This window comes from Clarias gariepinus, chromosome 7 (assembly GCF_024256425.1).
Source record: "Clarias gariepinus isolate MV-2021 ecotype Netherlands chromosome 7, CGAR_prim_01v2, whole genome shotgun sequence".
Classification (NCBI taxonomy): Eukaryota; Metazoa; Chordata; class Actinopteri; order Siluriformes; family Clariidae; genus Clarias; species Clarias gariepinus.
Window position 1 is genome coordinate 7,946,214 of NC_071106.1, and position 25,501 is coordinate 7,971,714.

The 25,501-nt window shown below is 39.3% G+C and overlaps 1 protein-coding gene across 1 annotated transcript; it reads right to left on the minus strand.

The window, feature by feature from the left end:
• Positions 1–1,184: 1,184 nt before the first annotated feature.
• LOC128527925 (semaphorin-7A-like) lies at positions 1,185–25,286 on the minus strand. Its single transcript, XM_053500588.1, has 14 exons — positions 25,150–25,286; positions 21,960–22,099; positions 21,582–21,620; positions 20,102–20,200; positions 19,912–19,987; positions 18,445–18,546; positions 17,337–17,473; positions 16,392–16,570; positions 13,543–13,651; positions 13,263–13,458; positions 7,502–7,617; positions 6,303–6,445; positions 3,275–3,318; positions 1,185–2,253 (listed from the first exon to the last, which is right to left on the minus strand). Exons 1-14 carry the CDS (start codon positions 25,262–25,264, stop codon positions 1,901–1,903), a joined length of 1,848 nt encoding a protein of 615 aa, XP_053356563.1. The 5' UTR covers positions 25,265–25,286; the 3' UTR covers positions 1,185–1,900.
• Positions 25,287–25,501: the final 215 nt, after the last annotated feature.

The following is a 25,501-nucleotide window of genomic DNA, read 5'->3' on the forward strand; positions in this document are numbered from 1 at the left end:
TCACCAAAATATCGTTTTAATCATCTTGTTTCCAGCACTGTTCATTGTCTTCAGACCACAAAAATCCCATTAGCAAAAATCTAGTCTGGCCGCAGAGCTCTGTCTGGGCGTCTCGGCTATAAACATATTGAAAGCATGTTTATTTTAAGGTTTAGTAAGATTTTAAAGGAAACGATATCCGGATGTGGGTGTGTTCTGCTCTCACATCCATATTTACACGACCTCAAAAGTGTAATAATACACATTACTTCCGCTCATACAAGACGTACAAGGAATTTCCTTTTCTTTTTGTTTATGGATGATTATGTTTCATAGTTACTTATCTGTTTTAAACCAAAACCTAATTAGCATATATGTGTGTGTGTGTTTGTTTTTGTGTGTGTGTGTGTGTGTGTGTGTGTGTGTGTTGTGACCTAGCATCACTTCCCTGATAGCGACCTCAGTTCCTATTTGTGGGCACTTCCCAGAAAAATCAACTCACGTAGAAGTAAAACACCAATCAGGTTACAGCTTTCAACATTTTAAACATTGTAGATTTCGAAATGGTGTCGATCCTGATTAAGACTAAGACCGGGTGTAAACCTTGTACTTGATTTAAAACTGCATGAATCGAATTATTTGAGAATGAGACTACTGGATATACCATTTCATACACACATCTAACAGAACATCTTCATTTGCAGGCTTCTGATGTCATCTAATTTTCATTTCATTTCATTTGCCCATTGTCTCTGTTGATGTCATCGCATACTATCACAATCATATTAAATGTGTATCGAGATAGGCCTGGGTTATATCTTGGAAAAATAGATGGAATGCATTTTTTATCTTTCTTCTCCTTTTTTTTTTTGTAAGATGAAATGCAACTGAACCGATGAGTTAACTTAATCCGCATTCCTACAGAATAAGTACAGAGTGACGTCGAATCAACATGGCTGCTCACAGTAAAACTTCCTACCTACAGTATGAGTAACTATACGGTATAGAAAAGCTTTAGATTAGCTTTAGATTAATCAACATGCAAACCTACAGAGTCTGCCAAAAAAAAGTGTATACACACTTCAGGAAAAGAAAAACTTGTACAGCATAAACAAGGTGTAAGATACTCAACCTTAACAAATGTGATTTCTTTGTTTTAATAAGTTAGAGAGTTCTGCCGTACAGACAGACAGTTAGACAGACAGACAGACATGTACATGGGCTTCAACCTAAAATAATAATAATAATAATAACACTGATTACATTGAAGATTTTCAGATTCTTTTTAGCTTTAACCTTTTAACAATTTCTATAAACTCTTGAACCGTCAATGACGTATACTAACACTAAACTTTTTCATCGGACTTCTCAAACATACGAATGCTTATGAACACAACTTGAAGAAATATGGTTGCAAGCAGCGATGAGCGGGCCCAAGCACGTTGCGCCGACTCACCTTGCACCCATGCTGGCTGTGCTACACACTCATACCCATTCCATCACACTGTAATAAAATTATGTTTATTATATGTAAATTTAAAAACTAAAGTCATAAATATCACTTTTTTTCCCCCTTTTTTTTTTTTTTTACAGTTTATGGTGTATAAAACGTCTTGCTCCCTGTTGCAGTTCAATAGGAATCACAAGTATAGACTCACATAGTTCTGTTTTTAATCAGTCTCTCTCAAGTCTCGTTGGTCATGTCACTCTGGAACAGGAAGATGAGCGCTTGAGAAATATCTAAACAGTGCCACTGGATGCAGTGCCGGTCCCAAACCCAGATAAAATAAGAGGGTTGCGTCAGGAAGGGCAATCCGGCGTAAAATCCGCGCAAGCTTGCATGTGGGGACCGGATGGACCGGTGTGGCGTCCCCTTGCCGAGAGCAGCTGACAGACCAACACACACACACACTAAACAGTGCTAGCAGATGACAGAGATCAGGGCCAGAATGCAGGCTACAGCTAGTATGCTACTAGTCGCTCTCGTCTCTGAGGCAGCGTTCATCTGCAGCTCCTGACGGACTATCGTTCTCTCATATCCGTTCTCTGAGGCGATGCATCTATAAACTCCTGCGTCGCTCTGGCTCATGCTGTCGATCAGTAAAAGGCAGTCCTGATCAGTTGAGACACACGTCCTCGTCCTGCCCTGGTGGTCCCAACTGTATGAGGCATGCTGGGATTCCATGGGGCATTTGAGGAAGTATTTAGAGTCTTGAGACACTCTGATGACAGAGTCTTTACGGCCATCCGTCCGGGACATGCTGGTCTGTGGGTCTGTGAAGGAAACAACAGACAGTCAAGGACATGAGAACACAAGTGAGGACAAAAAAATAGGGTCTAATCCAAAACTTTAAACCATGCAATAATATAATGTACAGGTCTCTCAGTAGACTTAACTGCGGAGTCCCATGACCGAGGGACATCTTGCTTGTTTTGTAAATGTCGCATGACTTCGGGTAGTGTCACATGACCTGACTGTTTATTCGTGGCTAATATTTTTCATGCCAACCGTCTCAGTGTGCGTGTAGGAAACCAGTTCACCGTAGTACCATTTAGTCTTTAAATTAACAGGCCGTCTTGTTTGTCTTTATTTATTCTAGGTGTGCATGAGATTTGCACATGGATTAACTGTGAAGTGGAAGGGAAAATGAGAAATGGTTTTCAAACAGATAAATATCTGAAATGTGTGCCGTGCATTTGTATTCAGCCCCCCCACGTGTAGAACCATCTTTTGTAGAGAAGGCGATGCTACCACCACCATGCACAGTGTTAGTTTTTTCAGCCACACACAAACGTTTTGTTTTCCTTTACATTTTGGTCTCATCTGATCAAAGCACCTTCTTCTACATATTTGGAACATGCTGTCTCCCCCACACGATGTGTCCAAACTGCAAACAGGACGTCTCATGGCTTTCTTTTAACAATGGCTTTCTCTTCCATTAAAGGTCACGACTAAAATCCCAATAAAATACATTTATGTTTTTTTTGTTGTTGTTTTTTTAGTTTTCACGATGTCTCCGTTATCCGTTAAGGGAAATGAGAGTGTTTTATGTTTTTTTTCACACTTGGCTCATAAACTCGGGTTGCTCTTCAGTGGGTGTTTCAAGGAATTCCTACAGAACTACACACTGATTGTGCAACATCAGTTCTGCTGAGAGATGCGTCCATTTATTCGTGTCCTGATCACACCCTGAATTTAGCAAGAGTGTAATTTAATAAGCATGAAGTAAGTATGAAGCGGAAACACACACACACACACTCACACACACACACACTCACACAAACACAGACGTACCATTTTGACATATAGTGTGGCTTCCATTCATCACATCTTGTATCCTGAAAACAAAGAGCACGAAGAGTTAGACTTTAGATCTGATTCCAATAAACATTTCAGAGGAAAACACATTTCACTCAAAAAACTGTGAATCCTTTATAGTCACTTATGAAGATTCTATAAGGGGCGTTCGAGTCAATTCAGGACTTTTACAATGTGAATAAGAGAACACTGCAGTTTTTTTTTGTTTTCGAACTTCTCGTTAACTTGCGGAAGAGACGCATCTGTCCGTGTGAACTGTACACACAATCATTTACCAACACCACTCGCACATTACAGGAACTATTACCACATCACCCCCGTACAGTCCTGACCTCGCTCCAAGCCGTTTCTACACGTCCGGGTCATTACAGGAGTTCCTGGGGGGCCGGCGTTTCAGATCATGACTGAGAAAACTTTTTAATTTAATGGTATCCAAGCACTAGTGAAACACTGGGATAAGTGCATTAGTGTAGCAGTATAGTAGAATATAGAGGAATGAAGCGCGTTTTATTTTTACTCTTTTAACTGTTTTGCCCAATCAAAAGTCCCAGTTTGACTTGAACACCCCTCATTACAGCACAGTGCTTTTGAATTCTCAAATGTGATTGGTCAGAAGGTGGTGATGACTAAAGCGCTTGTTGTAATACAATATTGTTTCCATAGTAACCGCTCTTTCAGAAGATAAAAAAAAAAAAAGCTATTTCTTTGCATAATGGCTGATAAGAAGTTTCATGTAAGGAGACATTTCATGGAAGACGTCTCCATCTCAGCAGGACTTTATGATTGGATGGGTTTACGCTTTGCAGTCGCCTGGTAAACCTGATTACTGGGAGAGGAAAGAGAGGCTGGTGGTGAGAAAACAGCTGCTATGATGTAAGTAAGAACTGGAACTATCTCGTTTCACAGACATTCCTCAAGTATACATGGAACTTCAACTGAAGAAGAAAAACTGTGTATTGTCTGTTAAATAATAGTAAAATAATCAAGGAGAAGGGAACCACAGCATGCTTTATCTTTAAGTGATTTATTCCTTACGCAACGTATTACAAAGCCCCAAGCCTTTGTATAATTCCTGCTGATGCTATACAGGATATTAATCATGTCTTCTGTCCTTATGGAGGTGATGTTCTCTGAGCAAAACCACAAACACCCTCTGATTCATATAAAGGGTAGCGCAGGTGTACGTGTGGGCAGAAGCCTTTGGTCTAATTAGAGTCAGGTATGCGGGTGGGTTGCAATGGAGTAGTGTGTGTGTGTGAGGGACAGAATGAGCAAGCAAGTGTGGTAAATGTGCAAGGAAATAAAACATTTAAAATAAAGGTGTGAATTCTAAGTGTGCAAAAGGTGTCGCGTCGAAAGCGAAGCAATAGTGAAACTACGTCCCCCACCAACTACGTCCCCCTAAAACAATACAATACTTCATTCTTTTCTAACATTATGTGATATGGAATAATATTCCCACCAGAGGACCCGGAGCACTGGGCGGGGTAACACCCTTTCCTCCGGAAACTTCACACATACACACAAGGCAGGAATCGGACCCTTTGTCCCTGGAGGCGCGAGACCACAGTGCTAACCACTACTCCACCGTGCTGTCTCGGTCTAATAACTTTTAAAATACGAGAGGGAGCGAGAGTAGACGTCAGAGTGCGGAACGGAAACGTCTGAGAAACTGAGAAAAAGTCCAAAAGTCAACCATCAGCTGGAAAATGCATCAACGCTTACAGTTTCCCGGGATTCTCATCTTAAGGGTCAGAAGTATTGGAACATTGTCGGGCGGGGAAAAAGGCTCAACAATCAACAGCGCTCGTTACAGTGAGACGCTTATCGAAGAGCTGAAGACCTAACTCCAGATTAAATGCAGAGGACTGATATCCGAGGACGACGTTATCCCGCATGACAATGCACGTTGTCCGCACACTTCCGCCCAGACTGTCTCCATGTTTTAAGGTGTTAAAGCGTCCTCCCTATAGTCCTGATCTCGCTCTATCACCTGTTTGGTCGCCTGAAAGCATGCATCCCTACGAGGACGAATATTCACTTCTGATGAAGACGTGCAGACAGCAGTGCATTCTTGTGCGGCTCGCAAATTTTGTTAATTTATGTTGTATGTAGCACCTCGGTCCTGGAGGAACGTTGTTTCGTTTCTGAACTGTATATGTTTGGAGTGACAATAAAAGTCTTGACTTGACCTGAATGAAACTAATTCTACAGTAAATATTTGACTTGCTAATGTATTTGCTCAGTAGGTAATCTTTTACATTTATTCTTATAATTCATACAGTGTGGACTCCAAGACCAACGTCAGGGCAGATCAAAAAGCAGCCATTTATGTTTTAATGTAAAACTATAGAGATACTATACACCGATTGCCATCTTCTCTGTTGCTACACAAAACAAATAATAGTGTAGGAACTTGTTCTCTTTACTCAGCGCCTGTGGCATTTCTGTGAACTAGCATCTAGTTGTGGTTTTACTGCAAGTTCTTCTTTACACGTTGCTTTGGACAGTGCAGTTTGGGTCTAACTGAGTCTTGCACCTTTTTAAAGCTTGTTTCTTAACCCTGCAACGTATCTTCCAGACATTCACACACATCAAAGTTTGTTTTTATTAACAGCTAACAGCTTTTCTGACATGCAAAGTGAAATTGTTCTTGTTTGTTGTGAACTCATTCAAATTGTGCACGTGAGCTCGCTCATGTTACACAAGAGCACGAATATACTGGAACAACGACTCGTCTTGCACCAGTTTGAGAAATCTTCTCTATGTTCAGGGATATTGCTTCTACTTTACACTTTGCACTGATGTAACATCCTTTCTGAAACTATGACATGCGCAGCAATACGCTGCAAGTGCTGCGTGTGATGTGGTAAAGCCCCTGAGCCATAGACCCCACAACCCTGCAGCCCTCTGTGCATGAACATATAGTATGATCTATGTCATGACTCTAAAACCTAATTTCCAAGAAATTCGATGTGTGCGTGTGTGATGTTTCAGCATGTACCCTTTGTTAGCTGAACACTTCAAGTCCCAGCCGCAGTACGGGTCTCGGGCCATCACACACGAGTCGCAGTCGTTACCGTACACGCTGCAGTTGGACAGGTCGATCTGGATCACCTCGCTGATGGAGCTCACGAAAAGCTTTTTCTGCAGGAAGAAGACAAGCACAGAGTCTGTTTTAGTGTGGAGCAGGCCTTGCAATAAGGAAAGATCAAATGCTGATAAACAAATAATTTATTTGCATTTGTGTGTGTGTCGTGATAATGCTCTCTGGGTAACGTGAGGTAATGAATTCATGCACGTCCTGAATACAGGGCTGGGTTGCCAAATGCAATCACCCGATTGTATCTGGTGAAGAACCTTCATCAAGGGCCCAATAAACAGTGGCAGCTCATTGGCACTAGGGTTTGAAATGTGGATCTTCTGATCAGCGGTCTAACCTCTAAACTACCCCTGCTTTGTGCTCTTTGGATTGGACGGGCCATACTGCCAGTCACAGAGTTCAGGTATGTGGAAGTGCAGCAGAGGGATGAGAGTCGGTCTCAGAGAAAGTCTTGCAAGATGGTACATGCATTTAATCATCCCTTCATCTATTCATTATCTCATTATCCTAGGGCACGGGGTTAAGCCAAAAGGCAGTGTCTCAACTCGTCGCCGTAGGGCAAAAGCACACGCCTACATACAGTTCGGAAATGCCGATCATCCTACACCAAGGCATGCAGAGAAAACGTACACACACACACAGATCGACTGGAGGCTTGATGTTCAATGAGACAATGCTAATCTACAGTACGCGTCTTCTCCTGGCTCTACTCATTCTGAAAGTAGACATCAGTCTATCAAACACGTCATTTGCGTGGATAAAAAGGTCATGAACCAACGTTTAATTGGAAAAAAACACACATAAATTAACATTGCATTAAGAGAAATTAAACCTGCATTAAACATTTTCTGAATCAGCATCTCAAGTTTCTGGTATTTTGATGAGATGATGATAACAATAGAATCATGACTTAGCATAAGGGCACGTAATAAGAAACGTCATAAAACTATTCTCTCCTGAACGAGACATTCCTGTGACGAATACAGACGTCAAAAGCTGAATGAACTCTCCAAATGATCATTCTTTGTGATATGAATGCAATGTGAGAAATGCAATCTTCCCAGCATTCCTCAGCTCAGAGATGTTTTTCAGTCACTCACTGTAGCACGGTCGAGCAGCAGGCTGGTGATGTGTGTCCTGTTGTTGAAGGGCTCGTACTCTGTGATGATGAAGGGCTCGTTATTCTGTTCCAGGATTTTATGGACGTTGCCATTTTCTAAGGAGAGAAAACCAACCTTTAATTACTCCTCTTTTGAGTCCTTAAACACATGTGCATGCTGTTTCTATATGATTTCTATATGATATGGTGAGATTTTTTGCATAATGTATACATAGACATATACAGTATGATGTATACAGTATTTATTGTTATTTATTATGGAGCTGGACATTAGGACCTTACAGTGGAATAATATCATGATATCCTTTTATTATGTCATCAAATCAGTCATGAGATCTGAGGGTCTTTAGAATCAATCAACCTGTACTTGCATTTCCAGAATTTGGTTGACGCCCTTATCCAGCACGACTTTTTTTTTAATCTCATTATACATCCGAGCAGTTAAGGGTTAACGAGTGGCAACTTTGTGGTGCTGGGGTCTGAACCTGTGGCTTTCCAATTAACAGTTCAATGCCTTAACCGTCAAACCACAGTGGTCAAGGCATGTATAAACAAGTATTTGGCCAAACACGCAGTAATATTGTATCCAAAGTACATACAATTCAATATGCAGTCAGTCCCAGCTATAACAGCTTCTACTCTTCTCGGAAGGCTGTCCACAAGATTTTGGAGTGTTTTTGTAGGAATTCATTCTGTAGAGTACTTATGAGGTCAGACACTGATTTTGGACGAGAAACACAATCTCAGGGCTCTGTGTTAGGACCGGTCAAGTTCTTCCACATCGAACTCAACAAACCATGTCTTTATAGAAAAGGACACAAAAGTGTCTTATCTAAACTGTCCAAACTCCCTAATGTCCCTGTACGGGATAAATGGTATAGAAGATAAATTAGGGACTATAGACATATTTTTTGTAAGCAAAGAATGAAGTTTAAATAAACAGTGAGGAATATAATTTCCAGGAAATTTGTCATATTAAAAAAAAATGTGTAAAAATAATAAGACATGATTATGATATCTAAGAAATGTGAATTGGGCCATAGTTTATAGTGATATCTACAGTTCATCATCGTTTTAGCCATTATAAATCTGGAGGGAGAAGAGAGAGACTGGTAGGGAAACCCTGTAACAGGAATTAACGTTTCATAATGTTTCACTACATTACACAACTACAAAAACAACCCTGTCAGGTCTGCCGGGTAAACATTGATGGTTGAGTTCTGGAACACTTTTAATATTGGAAAGGCCAGGATGAAGTGCATAAGAGTAACTCCACCATGTCACTGATTATTTTCCTATAACAGCCCGCCCACAGCCGTTTTATACGCCCCCCCCACACACACAGGTAGTCAACCCTTACATGTGGTTTAGTGTTGAATTTTTTTTTTTACCTCTTTGGAAATTTTGATGATTTAATTCACAAAAAGATTTCTCTTTCATGTTTGAGAAGGGACGGGGGGTGGGGGTGTGATGGGCAGACTGTCCCCTTATAGTTATTTCACCTACGTAATTGCGTGTTTGGGGAGTGCAAGGAAATCAGAGAACCTAAAAAAAACCATGCCTCCACGACTCGCTGTTACAATCAAGTAACAGCATTTTCATGCAGTAAAGTACAACAGTAAATTACAAACTACTGCCGTATGATAAACCAGAGAAAGTTCTCTAGTCTCTGATTGGAGAACCACATTACACACGACTAACCAACCGTAAGGAGGTTCATCCGGTTACAGTACACAGATGAGTGAGTTAATTTTAGCGTCACAGATGTTACATATCATAAGTTTCATGTTTAAAGCTTTAGATGTGTTTCAGATTAATTACATTTCTTGAGGAACACACATTTAGTGGTTTGGATATCTGTCTTCATCCACAGGCTTCAACAGCCTTAAAGAGGCGGGGGGGTGAAGATTTTACTTATTTGAATAGAAAAGATCAAAGGGTCTGTGATGCAAGCTGACACGTGGTACCAACATGACGTTGATTATTTTCCAAAAACTGCACATTTTTAGGCAAAAGTGCTAAAAGCAGCATATCATAAGACAGCTGATGAAGGCAAAACTGTTAAATAAGTTGAGTCACAAAGTATATATATATCTCACACACCCATGATCTTTGACAGAGAAGGTCATCTGTGACTGTTTGATGGCACAACAGATTCACTGTGTAATGGCATCGATATGTCTTCATTTGACTTTTAAACCAAACAGACCTTGCACAATCACTTCAGTTTTTTATATTTTGAATGATTAACTGTGCCAGGGTGGCATGGTGGTGTATTGGTTAGCACTGTCGCCTTGCACTTCAGGTTCTGGGTTTGATTCCCGCCTCGGGCCTGTTTGCATGATCTTTCCGTGCTTGGTGGGTTTCCTCCCACAGTCCAAAGACATGTAGATTTGGTTAATTGGCATTTACAAATTGCCCGTATTGTAAGAGTTTTCCTTGTGATGGATTGGCATCCTGTCCAGGGTGTACCCCGTCTTGTGCCCTAAGTCCCCCGAGATAGGCTCCAGGCCCTCTGCGGCCTTGCATACAGGATATAGCGGTATAGTGAGTGATTGTGCTGGGACCAAAACAAGCGTAAAACAAGAAAAACCTGCTGTCCAACTGTTGAGCTTTCGGTAAACTGCATTATCTGGCAAATCTAACTATCACCTTGCACTCTCACAAATAAAGGTACCTCTTGATGGGCGAGAATCTTTTTACAGTGATCTACATTTTGTGGTCCTTATAAAGATACCTTTTTTGTAGCTGGCATGGTACCATGACGAATACATCTTTTCTATTTATAGTACACACGATATCTGTCTAGAAGGTATCCACCCCCTGTACCGACTGCGTTACTGCGTTAACTCCTAATCACACTTCTGGTTCTCGCGATGTTAGCTGCAGATCTTTGTCGATGCAGCCCGTACATGTTCCAGACGGTGGATCCAAAATGAAGATCGATGTCAACAGATTCTCGCCCATCAAGTGTTTGTGCCACACTTTTATTTGCACTGCACTTCTGAATCATCCAAATAGTTTCCTTGGAGGAATGATCAAGCTAAGTGCAAAATTTGATGCAGTCATTGATCAAGCACGCTCAGTTCAGTCCACTCTTCTTGGCTGCCAGGTTACATAGATGTCGCACAAATCGTGCTCGTTGCATATGCAACGGCTGTATTCTCATCTAAGATACCATCTATCACTACGTTATCATTTAAGGTACCTTAAGGATTACTAATCAGAGATCTATTCCCATGTCTCCAGAACACTATGTGAGAACACAACCTACAGTAGATAGTACTCAAAAGCCTCAATTGGTTTCTCATTTCTTCTCCTAAGAACATCCTTAACTGGCCACACTAAACAAAATCAAAATGCTTATGAACGTGTGTAGGGTTCTCATCTGTCATGCGCATGGCCACGGTTCAATTCCCACCCAATGCCACTGGTGCATCTTTGTGCCAACAAAACATGTGCCAAATGGTTGTGCGAATCAGATGGCGACCCTGTGATGAGGGAGCAGCTGAAAGACCAACAACATATGTGGCATTCCATTCAGTGAATTCCCACCTCACACCCAGTTTTCCCACCATAACTCAGACCAGGATTTCTAAAGCTGGTCAGTAAATAAATGAATGTTTGAAACATCAAATGATTGAAAATCTCACTTTATAGCAGATGGGACTTTTGAGTTTAAATCTGATTTCCATTTATAGACATTGAGGTTTTCTTTATAAAGCCACAGACCAAGAGAGCAGCGAGGCCTTCAGAGCAGGCTTCCTGACAACCAGTTTCACGGATGTAGTTCAATTGAAATGTTACCTTTAAAATTGGTAATTAAGTGTGTAGATCCAAACACACTTAATAGAACAGTTTACACGTACATACTGTATACAGGATAAAACATTTAACCTTTTTTTAATTTTAGGTTAAGCATTGTATCTTTATCGTCATGGTGCTCTTACACATGGATAACGGTTTTAGTTTTTTAACTGAAGTGATATTTAGAGAAAGTCAGTCAAAGTTCAATGCCCTGTTTAGTTATCACAGCTCACATTACCCTTTACGCTGAGGTCTGTGACCCAGATGAAACACCTTTACACCCAAACGAAAAAAAAGCAGAACTTGTCTTTCCTCCCAGGCGTTTCTCAGAACACTATTTTAACCATACAACATGCATAACCATGCGGAAGCGTCCTCTTCTTCTTTTTTTAGTGAACAAGAAGAAAATGTATCCTTTTACACTTGGTTTACTGATTTATGAGTCAGCATCTCCAGTATTCTGCATGATGAACCAGGCCTGCTCTGCTCATAATGATAAGTGAATGAGCTGAGACAATGGAAATATTTGATATATGATAGGCATACTGGGCAAGTCTTCTCTAAGACATACCGCTGTCTAACAGCACACAAGATGAGCAAGTTGACACGTAGCTAATTCTCTGACATGACTGAGGACACTAGTTCGAAAACTTCTACAGTCATTTCAAAACTTTAACCGTCACTGAGTCAGATCTGACATGGTAATCAGGACTGAGACTGTAATCACTCAAGCACAATCCTCATCTCAAGGGTTTAGAAATGAATCTGGTGCTCATACTTAAAGTCCTTATTACTGTACCACAAAGACACCCTTTTGACGCTATAGTACATACTGTAGTTTCACAAAGAGGAATTGCTTATGATCACATAATCCAGGGTCAGAGAGGTGAGAATGGGTTTCTTTTTGAGGTTGCTTCCTCTCAAGGTTTCCTTACATCTTCTCAGGAAGTCATTTTCCTCCCCTGGCTTACTCATTGGGGGTAACCGTATCGATTTAAAATGTAGATTCGGAAGCACGGGGGCTTAGTGGTTAGCACTGCTGACTAAACCTCCATGCTTGGTGGGTTTCCTCCCAAAAACATGAAGATTAGGTTTCCCCAAATTGTCCGTAGTGTGTGAATGTGTGTGCCCTGCGATGGATTGGCACTCTGTCCACCCCCCCCCCCCCCATGTTCGTAATGTACTTCAGACTATTTAATTAGTTCTACCTAAACATATGATCATTATTAATCATTCTTCTTTGTTTAACTTATATATTTCACTCCAATTGAAAATCTGCCCCTAATTTTAATATGTTAATGCGTCTATATTTTGCCTGTACGTAAGCAACATCACACTAGAGGAAGAAGTGTTGAGATTAATATCTGTGATGCGGTTGTAAGTACAAGGGCGCAGCCCGAGCCATGAAGACACGACAGCAGGACCTGGAGTGTGATATTGCTTTTATAAAACCATTCCACAAACACCATTTTTTAATCAACACATTATGATTTGTTTCTTTATTTAACCAGTTATCTTGCTCCACCAACACATATCCTTCCGCAAACTGGCGGCCAACAGTAAGTGTAATTAACAGGAGTGAAGGTAGGTTTAAATTCTTATGGGTACTATGGAGCCAAAAGTTGAGAATAAACCATGAAGGTGGTGGACAGCCCTGTAAACCTTGTAAAACCTTGTAAAAGCCAAAACCCACATTCAAAACCAGTAACGTACACTCTCCCTAACAGTGTTTTAATAGAGCGGTCAATGCACTTCTGTTAGTTGCTCTGGTTAAGTCTGTCAAATGCCATAAATGGAAACAGAAGTTCAGTACAAGCAGCAGAGCGATTCAGAGATTAAAGTTTGGTCAAGTCATATTACACGAGGCATGCATTTCTTGTTTAGTCAAGTTTCTGTAAGACCATTGCATTTCTGATAAACAGAAACCCACTCACCTAAAGCCATAAAGAGAACATCATGATGGCTATTTTCTGACGTCCTGCTCTCCACTCTGTCCACCTGCAGGTGTGTGTAGTGATGGTGCATGAACAACAGAGGGGCCTGGGCAGGTTTAATCCACTGGCTCATCTCAGGATGCTTTTCCATAAACTTTAGCAAGCTTGGTGATAACGTTTGACTGTTTTCTACACACTGTAAAACACAGTTATAACTCATTTAAGAAAGGGTGAGAGATAAAGACGTGGTTTATTTCTGTTTAACTGAATGGTACTGTACCTCTCCAGGACTTGGTGAAGAAAAAGTCTCAGTTTGGTCTTTGATATTGTTGCTCGCAAAAACGTTAATGATGTCGGACATTTTATAAACACACACGGCTCTCAGGTTGCTATGGGAGAGACACAGAGATAGAAAGATCAGAATTATAGTCTGTAGACTGTAGGAGTGTCTAAGGGAACAGAAACAGCTGACGGAAACACAAGGTTCCAGATATCAGAAAGCTCTTTAACTTCCACGTTTATGCACCATAAATGAAAAGATTACTGAATTAGCAATTAAAGTACTGGTCACGTCTCAGGACAGAAGTGACTTGTGGTTAATTATAAGCATCATCACAACACATATACTGCAATAAGCATACAGCACCTGCATGGTGCGGCTTTAATAACAGATATAAAAAAATAAATGATACTGTGATGTTGACTTATGGCTCGAACACAATTTGACTGTTTGCTATGTAAAGTGTGCACAGTGGTTGTAGTCCCCAAAGTTTGTCCTATCTAAATAACAATTTCCTGATTAAAACAGGATGCGTGTGTTAGTGGCTTAATCATAGTGTCTGTGTTCCACTGCCTAAAACTGGACCTTGGCTAGAGCAAAAATCAATCAATCAATCAATCAGAATATTCACAAAAAATTTATCAAACTCTGTCTTCAATCTTGAAAATGAATCCATGTTCATGGGCATGTATATTCACCAACCTGCTAGTTTCCTACATTGCAGGACCAAAACCTCAATAAATTTTCTGTCTGTCTGTCTGTAGGTCTGTATGTCTGTCCAGCCAGATTATGTCACAGCATTATGCAAAACTGGCTTGACAAAATGTTACGAAACTTAGATATCTGCCTGAAGTTTGCATCATAAGTAAAATCAGTAAAAGAAGTGTTAAGTAAAAGCGATTGTTTAAACTGACTTAATAATCTTCTTTAAAATTAGGTACAGTACTAAGAAGCTACTTGCTCAATGTAAATGAACACCTGCATCGATAGATATTATTTTTATTTTTTTGTTTAAATTTTTCCGTAATTTAGTCGTATCCAATTCCTCGCCATCACTAGCGGGCTCCCACATCAAGGCTACTACTACCACTCAGTCTGGAGGGCTGAAGACTATCACGTGTTTTCTCCAAACCACGTGACGCCAGCCGACAGCATCTTTTTAAACTGCTCGCTCACGCACCGTTGGGGCGGCGTAACACACTCGGAGGACAGCCCTATCCATTCCTTCCGCTTGCGTGAGCTCACAGATGCCCCTGATTGGCTGTAGAGCCTTGATTAATAGGGGAGCACAAAGTACCTCTCATCCCTCCCCTCTGAGAGAGCTCGGCCAATCAGCTCTCTCTAGACCTCCAGCTGTGAAAGATTACAGCATCACCCGGATGATAGGGCGAGCACTTTACCACTGCACCACTCGGAGGCCCCCAATAGATATTAAATAGAAAAACGAACCTGAATATTTTTACTGGGATCAGTTCATATTTTCACTTCTATAATAACGCTGAAGTAAATTTTAACGCGCTTTAGTCGTTTTAAGATGAAACTTCATCTTTTTCAGATCTGCTTTTTCGATTTCCAATCTATGATTCACTTTCCAATTACCGAACAGGGAGTGCATTCGTACTCAACCTTAAAAAAAAATTATATATATTTCTTGTATTAATAAGTTAGACAGAGAGTTCTGCTGTATAGAATGAAAGATAGACAGACATGTACATGGGCTTCAACCTTGCATAATAATATCACTGATTACATTAATGATCATTAGGTTACTTTTAGCTTTAACCTTTTAACTCTTTTCCCGTCAATGACGTATACCAACACTAATACTAACACCAGTATGCTAAAACTGACATCTTATACGTCTAGCTATAGTGGGTTATCATACAGCTAGTTAGCTAACAGTAACTGGCTAGCTAGCATGGGCTATACTCAATCAACACATTCATACTCATTCATAAATCCTCCAAAGTGTCAGTGCTACTGTATGCGCTAGCTACAGGTGGCTATCAAGAGGTAGCCTACAGGAGCTAGCAGTGTCGACTGTAGTGAAGATAAATCATATTTATTGTACAATTTAGAAAGAAATCTTGCAATTATGGATCATATCACACAGGGTATAATGGCAGAGCACAGACAGATCTGTGTGTGTGTGTTCAAAAAAATGCCTGTTAACACTAGTTACTGTATAGTTGGCTAACATGAGCTAACCTGAGAGGAATTTTGAGCTAGCCAAGTCCTTTAATCAGGTAGTGTTGTGACTAGCCCTAGCTTATTTAATGCTAGCAGGTACTGTAACTAGGAACCTAGCAAGCTATTTAGCTAGTAATGATTTGGTATTCAAATACAAGTCTTTCTGTGTAACCTAATATGTATATATATATATATATATAGTTATATATATATATATATATATATATATATATATATATATATATGTAGTTAGCTAGCTAGCTATGTTCTTTTACTCCAGTGGCAGAGCCTCATTGTAAACTTAGCTAGCCTCAGGTTAATGTCAAGTTTAACAAGCTTTAAGCAAACAGGTTGATTTTTTTTAAATATTATTATTAATTTATTTATTTATTTAGCTTATCTGCTACATGAATATAACAGCCTTGTTCTGTTTTGTTACTTCTTCTGTTACTGGTGTGAGCAACCTGGTAAACCCTAAGAATATTAGTCACTAGATAGGTTTTTATGATATCAGCACCACGTCTAAAAGCCACAACATTGAGTTCAGATATCCAACAGATATGAGTGTGTGAAATGTTCAGACTCTCATCATCAGGAAATCTCCTGCACATATAAGTCATGCGAATAACACAGAGTGTCTGACCAGTGCATTATCTTACTAGGCATTTTTGAAGAGGCCGTAAATGATGGTGCTTTCCCAGTTTGCAGCTTCCAGCACAGCAACGTCCAGGAGCTCTGTATACGTGAGACCCTTCTTCTCATCTCCGCAAAACAGGCGTGCGGTCAGCATGGACGTCCATCGGTACTGCAGCACTGATTTACTGCCACCTCGATCCGCCTAAGAGCAAAAGGATGTAATAGTTAGCCATTGTCTGGACAGAGCAAGCCTTTCTCATGTGTGCATATTCCTAAGGCCTTGAACTGGGCTTCTTCAGCTTGTGAAATATAATCAACAGCTGAACTGGACTTCACAGAGATTAGAGAAGAAGACCATAAATAGAAGCTGCAGGATAAATCTGCACTGCGGGGTGAAGGTTTTTCACCCAGCAAACAAAATTCAACTACTTTCTGTACAACATACTGCATGTGCATATACAATAGTATACTTTTGGGACAGGAATAAAGCCCCAATGCTTATAAAACCTTTTGTGGTTGATGGAAATGAAACAAATCTACCGTGGTGTTTAATGTCATGAAACAATGTCACAAGAACTGAAAATTATCTATTATCCTTTGTTCCTTATTACTGTAATTGAGAAGTTCTTTCTCCAACTCATACTTCAAAAAGAACAGATAACATTGATGAGTTAATGGGCTTTGAAAAGGAAAATCAGACCATTACGTCATGTTGCAAATTACACAAAGAATTTTTGGAAAATCAACATTGTTTTGAAACTTTATAGAATGGTTAGGAGTGTTACATTAAGGAGTATTCCACTAGGTAAGAAAGACATGTACATACAATAACATTGTCTCTGGTATCTGAGTTGTTTTAATGCCAATGTTGTCTCAGGATCTCATTCAATCCCCATTGCTGCTCTAAAACATCAGGACTTTATAAAAATTCTAAGTGTGGAAATATTATTTCTGGCAACACTGCTCACCGTGCAGATCTGAGAAACCCGAGGTATCCGAAGGGGCATGTCCTGGTCCTGGTTCTGGTTCTGTTCAGTGTAGAAGGAGTACACTTTTCCATCCAGTGGCTCACTTTGATTACCAAGGATTTTTATATACCTCTGCTCTGAAATTAGAGATTAATTAGAGCTCATTTTTGAGCTTAAAGGGTTTAGTTATCTTAAAAGCTAATTAAAACTCAGATACGTGCCAGCAACACAGCATGGGTTAATGACTATAATGTGCTTATACTGTATGACACCGTTGATGGTGTTAGTTAATGGTGAGGTTTCAGACATCAAACTGTGAATTTGGGTTTTCTGATATGTCAGGTAGAATGAAAGTTATCATTACTTCAATAACATGTACATTTTACTGCTACCAGAATATGGGATTGACATTGCAAAATGTAAAACTCTCAAAATTAAACATATTATTATTATTATTGTTATTATTATTATTTGTTCATAGAAACAACTGAAAACAACCATAAAAACATGGGATCGTGTGTATTTCTTTTGCCTGTGTGACCCATTTTTAGTTAGTCATGTATAGTTGGTTAAAATGAAATAGAATTCAGTTCATCATATTGCCTAGGTCGTGCTAAGAAATGGATATGTCACGCTATACTTCACGATCCTAATCCTAATTAACTAAAATTATATACATAATATTTAAATATCCTCCTGGTCCCCTACACCACACCCACCTATTACACACACACACGCAATAATGGTCAGTGTTTCCTTATTTTTTTCCAGCTGTTCAGTTCCTGTTTTTGGTCTGCTTCCTTCTTTGATCACCATATAAGGGCAGACTTTCCTGTTACTCATTAACAAGTCTTACCATAAATCCCTTTGAGCTGTATTCTCCCTGATTATTCTTTCTGTGCATTTCTGATTTTGCTACCATGTTCGACTTATATTTGGTTTTCCTTTGTGTTTTAATTGATGCCAATATCACTGCATACTTAACCACTAAAATATTCAGACTGTGATTCAATAAACTCTGCACATGGATCCGAACTCCTCTCCTGAGTCTGGTTCTTTACAAATGTCTAGTAAAAACAGTTTACTGCATGCAGCGTGTTTGTCTCACCGGTTGTTCTCAGCGGTGGCCAGGTGAATTTCCCCTTGACCGATCTGTAGAGGCCTGGCTGATTGTGGTTCTCGGTAGAGACTGTGTAATATAGAGAATCACCTGGAATACACACAACACACACATATATATATTAGACACAGTGTATGACACACACTCGGAATTCACAAATTTAAACAGGTAACACACTGCAATGTTTAACATGTGCTGCCATAATTACTCATTATTAAATATTCCCTAAGAATGATTTATTATTTATTATTAAGTTGTAGAAAATGCAATATAAGCAAATATGGGCTAATGACTCAAGGCTGATATCTCTGTAAATTTACCTCAAGGTGTTTTTATTTATGTGTTTTAAAATCCTGGCAATGTATGTTTTTGCATTCAGTCAAACTATATTTGTTAGGGTTGTTCACGTCAAACCGGGACTTTTGATTGTGCATAATAACAACACAGTTATTAAAGCAAAAACTTTCCCTTTATTTCTCTATATAATCCCCTGCTACACTAGTGCACTTATCCCAGTGATTCACTGGTGCTTGGACACCATCAAGGTAAAAAGTTTTCTCAGTACACTGGAGCCATGATCAGAGTGCCTGCTTCATGCCTGGCCTCCCAGGAACTCCTTTAATGGCCCAAACATGTGGAAATGGTTTGCAGCGAGGTCAGGACTATACAGTGATGTGGTAATAACCGTAAAAATCATATCTCTCACCCATCATTTTTTATATACAGTATGTATATCAAATCACTTTTAAACTCATCTTATTTATTCCCACACAAATGGAAATAACCTCTGGCCTGTGGGTTAAACATTCATTCTAATAAACAGAAAGCTCAGATAACAAGCACAATGCCTTAATTTTTCCTCATCCAGTCTTACATCTGTCACTGTATCAACTGGTGCACCTTTAATAGATGTTGTTCAGGACTTTATTGAATGCCACCTTAATCTCTTTCCTCCATGCACTTCCTTTTCCCACAGCTCAGTTAATCTCTAAAACTTCCGATTGGCTTCAAGAAGTTATACACTAACTTTTTACACAGGATGTAAACTGCCTTTGTGTGCCGGGGTAAAGATACTGGCACATTTCTGACCATAGCTCGTGCTTGGACAGACAGGTGTGCACTGAAACTAGCTTGGGTTATTAAGAGAGATTATTATTAGTAAGGGAAATTGAAAATCCATGCTTGTTTGCTTGTATAAAAGTAAGGGTCTTGTAATGTTTGAGAAGGGAATCTGAGCACATTGATCAAAACTGAATCTCTCCACATGGTCACGGGATCAGGTCAGGGTGATGACATGATGACTATCATATGACTATAAAACGTCTTATTGTATAATATGATAAGAGTGGTGATAAATTCTGAAACTAAATGCATGTGTATTCAACACAGTAGGTCACAGTGATGAATGAAGCAGGAATAAGCAGCTTGACCTGTAAATAAATGCAGGATTCTTACCAATGTGCAAGGACGGCTGTGTGATTTGTGTCGGATTAACCAGATCGAAGCAATCAATGGCACTGTGCGCTGAGTTCTGGCATGACAAAAGATATAATTTGGAATATTATACACAATTAAATAGGTCTAAGGACCGGAACACTATGTCGTGCATCATCATGAGATTTCGAAGCGAGAATCATAAACATACCACATCACAGCACTTTGTTGTTTTCTCCTTGGTTCCACACATGAACAGTGGATTTCCATTCCTCCCCTCTTTCAACAGAGAGATTTTGTATCCACAGCCCTGAAAATCAATAAAGAGATGTAAACACCTAACAAAAATACCTTTCTTTGGTCTCCCTTACAGTACTGTGCAAAAGTCTTGAGCCCCGCCCATTTCTTTATCATATTTTGCGTCCAAATAGTCGGATATTCTCATACTTGTACAGTAACAGGAAGAGTTCTCCATGCTTCTGATTTGTGATTTTTTTAAACCACACCGTGACCTACAGCATGAGTCATTCAAGCATAAAGGACATATACCTTAAGGCTTGGACCGATGAGAACCAGGTGCAGGTGATGACAGATGATCAGTCCGGAACAGACGGGAGGGGAAATGAGGTCGCTGCTGAGGTTGTTACATAAACACCCAGTTTTTAAATGATACCCTCAGGCACTTTGCAGTAAAACATTTCTTTAATTTAATCTACATAATTTAATTAAATTTCCATTCATATGAACAAAGGGGACTGGCTCAAGGCTTTTACACCGTACTGTAGAATTCAGACCAGATGTTGTTCATTTCCAGAGAAGAGGGCCGTCTGGCCGGAGTTTAACAGCTGATCAAAATGCTTTATCTCTGATTAAAAGCATAAATGTTTTTCTCCGCTCCAGGGTGTTAGGTGGGTTAAACTCACACGCAGCGTAACCTGGTACAGCACACAGTAACAAGCTTTGGTTAGGAAATAAGGAAGTTTATAAGGGAGGTTAAGGCTTGCTCAACAGTTTAGACACAGAAGAGCAGAACTTCTCTGAACACCAGAGTCGACATTTAGACAAAAATATGACCATCAAAATTTCAGATGGGTTTAAAACTAAATACATTTTCAATTATTTTTCTCAAATCACGGGGTCAATAAATTCTGTCTGTCTGAATATCTATCTATCTATGAACTATCCAGCTTCTTTTCTTATATAATAAACATACAGATGTTGTTTGACAACACACTACTGGTTACCACGTGGCTGAATGGTCTATTCTGATTGGTCAAGAGTTCCAGCTGCCAAGTCAAATCACAGATGTTTACCATCACTGGCCTCATTCTAATTCTTAATTCTTAGTTTATTGTTGATGTTCAAGTCAATCCAGGACTTTTGGTTGTGCACTTATGCAAGTAACTCCCTTTATTTCTCTATATAATCCTCTGCTACACTAATGCACTCATCCCAGGGTTTCACTAGTGCTTGGTGAAAGTTTTTTTAGACCGCTTAAATGTACATCTGAAATGCTCAAGAAGAATAAAACACTTGCGCTCTTAATGGAAATAAATCAACTTCATTGAGATAAGAATAACAGTGTTTGGCCTTAGACAGTAAGTATTGTCTGAGTATAATAATAACCACATTACAGAAAATATTTAAAAATAGGAATGATCTGTACACTTAACGTAATGTGTGAAACTTACAGTAGACGGGCATTCTGGGTCAAATATCGGCACGTCAACCTACCGAGAAAGCAGAACTTGTTATTTAATATCCTCAGGAGATAAAGCTGTAGTTATACATCATGTGTTGTAAGAGTCTAGAGGTTTAATATAGTTGGGTTTTTTTTTTTCGTGCTGCTGGTTTCCTGTGTCAGCTTGCTTACTGAACCAATGTTTAAACCCAAAGTGATAGAAGAACTAGAGCGAGTTCAAGTGAAGCAGAAAACGGGACGCCCCCCGGCAGGTCAGGTGTTTAATGTACTTTGGGGAAAATCCATCCAAAATGTGTCCTTCTGTGTATTAATATTATTAAATGTTATGAGTGTGATAGTGTAAAGAGATGCTGGGGAAACAGTTTACCTTCTTAAGTGTTGAATGTTTTCCTGGCTTTAACATGTAGAGACCATCTGGACCTCCTGCGTAGATGGTTTGACTGTCAGACGCATGGACCAGCTTTAGGTTATCCAACATGCGTCCTTTAAAACTGAGAAATGTTCCACCTGAGAGAGTGAGAGAGTGAGAGAGAGAGAGAGAGTCAAATTCATGTAACACTATACACATAAAGGACTTTTTTTGCTGTTTGTGGCTTAACCCTATGATGTACAGTAACTGAAGCAAAGGTCAGAACAAAGGTCTATGGGAAAGGGGATTTGTTCTACAATAAAATCTTCAGTAAGCATTTTATCCTGATCCGGGCGGTGGTACTGTAAGTCTTCAGTTTCTTGGAAAAACTGAGTTCACAGCAGGAATAGAAATGTCAGTCCATCACAAGGCAGCACACACACATACACACTCATATTTATTCCTTGGGGTAATTTATCGTTGTATGAGTGAATCCCCCTTACAGGAATGATGTAAGAGCTAAAAAGAAACTGGAGAACCTGGAGGAAACCTCCACACAGACCACAGAGACCAGGCTGAGTAATACACACATGACCGATTACTTATCAGAAGTTACAGCACGAGTGCCAAGATGAAGAGTAAACCTTCTGTACTGCTATTCTGTATTACACTGAGCAATGATTTAAATGTTGCACAAGCACAGCCAAGAAACATCAATTCAAGTGTCATACGGGCGCTCGTTCCATCCGGTACCTTGTGCCGCACATCATGTTTCTCTACGAGCACAAACACATTTCTACAAGATCAAACCAGGACTTAAGATTGCACAGAATAACGAATGTTACACGAATGCACTTAGAAAGTAGAACGTTTTCTCAGTGTGCCTGAGTGATGATTAGACTACCTGTCTGAGTCACGTCTGAAACGCCGGCCTCCCGGGAACTCCTTCACTAGCCCAAATAACACAAATGTGAAAATAGCTCGGAGAGAGGTCAGGACAATACGGGGGATGTTTATTGTAATGTAATTACTAATTATTGTAAGGTGCAAGTAGTGAGGTGGGCAGCATGAGGTCATGCAAAAACGGAACGCCTTTGGTGAGCCAACCAGGCTGCATTTCCCACTCGCATGGAATGGTCAAAGGAATTATGGCAGTGCGCTGGAGTTTACTCTTTAAAATATTTGCATCATTCAAATATTTTACTGCAGTCTAATAGAGTCTCATCACCACACTGAGCCTGAAGTCAAGCAAAGTCTTAGTTTTGCTTTTTTTAATTTGGATTGTACTGCAGCCCAAACAATGCAGCTTTTGTCCTTCACTGAAATTCAATGCATAGCATTTCACATTTCTTCTGCTAAACAGAATGCACGTGAAATAAATTCCTCCCCACAGACACATACCACCATCATAATCTCTCTACATTCTCTGGTTGGACTGATAACTCACAGAAAGCAGCACTGTTTGCGCCGGTAGTGTGTGTGTGGTGCTTAATTGCTATAGATAAGGACACACACATTTGCACTCCAAGGCCAAAGTTTCATAACGGTCGAACAATACAATACTGTGTATTGTAAAGGAAATTAATAATAAAATAAAATTCTTATCCCCGGGGGTAGTGTTATGCAACCAGACCGTCAGCACATCAAAGAACATCATTTAAAATACCAAACATGTTTAATGCCTTATATATCACATCCATTTATTATTGATGTAGTTTTATCACATCCATTTATTATTTATGTAGTTTTTCCCATAGCCAGTCTTTGTTTTAACTCTCTCACAATATGAATGATTAAAAATACACCTTGTAATGAGTTACCTGCTCCATCCTGAAACTTACCCTCAGGCACTGGAGAGTGGAGAATACTAGAGAATAAATAAATAATAACTGACCAGCTCTCAGAAAATCCACCATATCAATGATTACATACTGTACATTCTCTTAAATCTACATAATGTATGTGTAACTTCTCAATAACTCATTACACCCAGTGCATTTATTAAGCTGGAGCTAGTGTCTGGGAAGATTTACAAATTAAACAAATCAGAATTGACAGGGCTGTGGCGAAATACTCGCATGACATAACAAAGAGAAAATATACTTTTTCTCTTTGTTACATGGTTTTTTAACTTTCAACTCAAACATCACTGCTCTGGAGGAGATCTGCATGGAGGAATGGGCCAAAATACCAGCAACCGTCTGTGAAAACGTTTGACCTCTGTCATTGCCAGCAAAGAGTATATAACAAAGTATTGAGATAAAATTTAAATTTTTCATTTTTAAGTGAGAGAACTTGCACAATTGGTGGAATACTTTTTTGCCCCACTTATATATATATATATATACACACAGTGGGGCAAAAAGTATTTAGTCAGCCACCAATTGTGCAAGTTCTCTCACTTAAAAATTAAAAATTTTATTTTAATTTTATCTCAATACTTTGTTATATACCCTATCATGATCAGAAAGTGTGTATGTCAGATTTGTCCATTTTTAAACCATGTCGTATGAGAGATTGTAGATTTATTTAAAAACTTTAGATTATCACTCATAAAAAAAGTGACAAATCTGACATACACAATCTCTGATCATTAACTCATTAACTCAGTCTGGAAGTAATACTGAAACTAATAATAAAAGGTTGCAGGAAGTAATATGATATATATATATATCACTCTCAAATACACGCCTCAGTCATTTTAGCACTTAGTGTAGGTCTGAGTCTCTAACACACTTTGGATGCTCCTGCCCAAGTCATTTAACTCATCTAATTAATTATTTGGACAACCAAGGTGGGGCACCAAAGTGATACTCTCAAATCAACCCAAATACATACATACATAGATAAATAAATAAATAAATTATTTCTCAATTTACAACTCACTTTTACATACAGTACTTGTATTTGTCATAAGATTCCTGAAAGATTATCTGAACGTTTTAAAATGAATCTACAATCTCTTATACAGCATGGTTAAAAAGTTACACTTCAAAGTGTTGTGTGTACATCAAAAGGTTTGTGTTTACACAAAATGTATACAGTGTAATAACTTCCCCCTAAACTGCCACACATGATCATTAATTGAGTCTGGAATTAATAACAACACTAATAATAAGAGGTTGCTGTAAGTACTGTGACGTTATAGTAACGAGTAATGATGTAGTAAACGCACAAATGTTATACAGTATATATATAAATATCTTACTTTCTCTCTTCACTCTGATCCTCGCCTTTAACCCATCAGTCCCGAGTGTGAAGCTGGAACATGTGGTCCAGATTAAAGCTAAAAGCAGCGTGTGATCTCCTCTGAGAGCCATCATCAGACTAAACGGTCACAGCGCGCGGATCCGTGTTCTATACTCCTGTACACACTGCACGCGCGGGAGGTGAACTGAGGAGTCGATTCATTGAGCCGACTCTTTAAAAGCTTTGGGAGTCGATTCGCAATTTTTCATCTTCATAAATATATGGACTTTTTGAATACTACAACCAATAATAATAATAATAATTATGATGATATTATTATTATTATTATTTTTTTTTTCAATACATCTTCA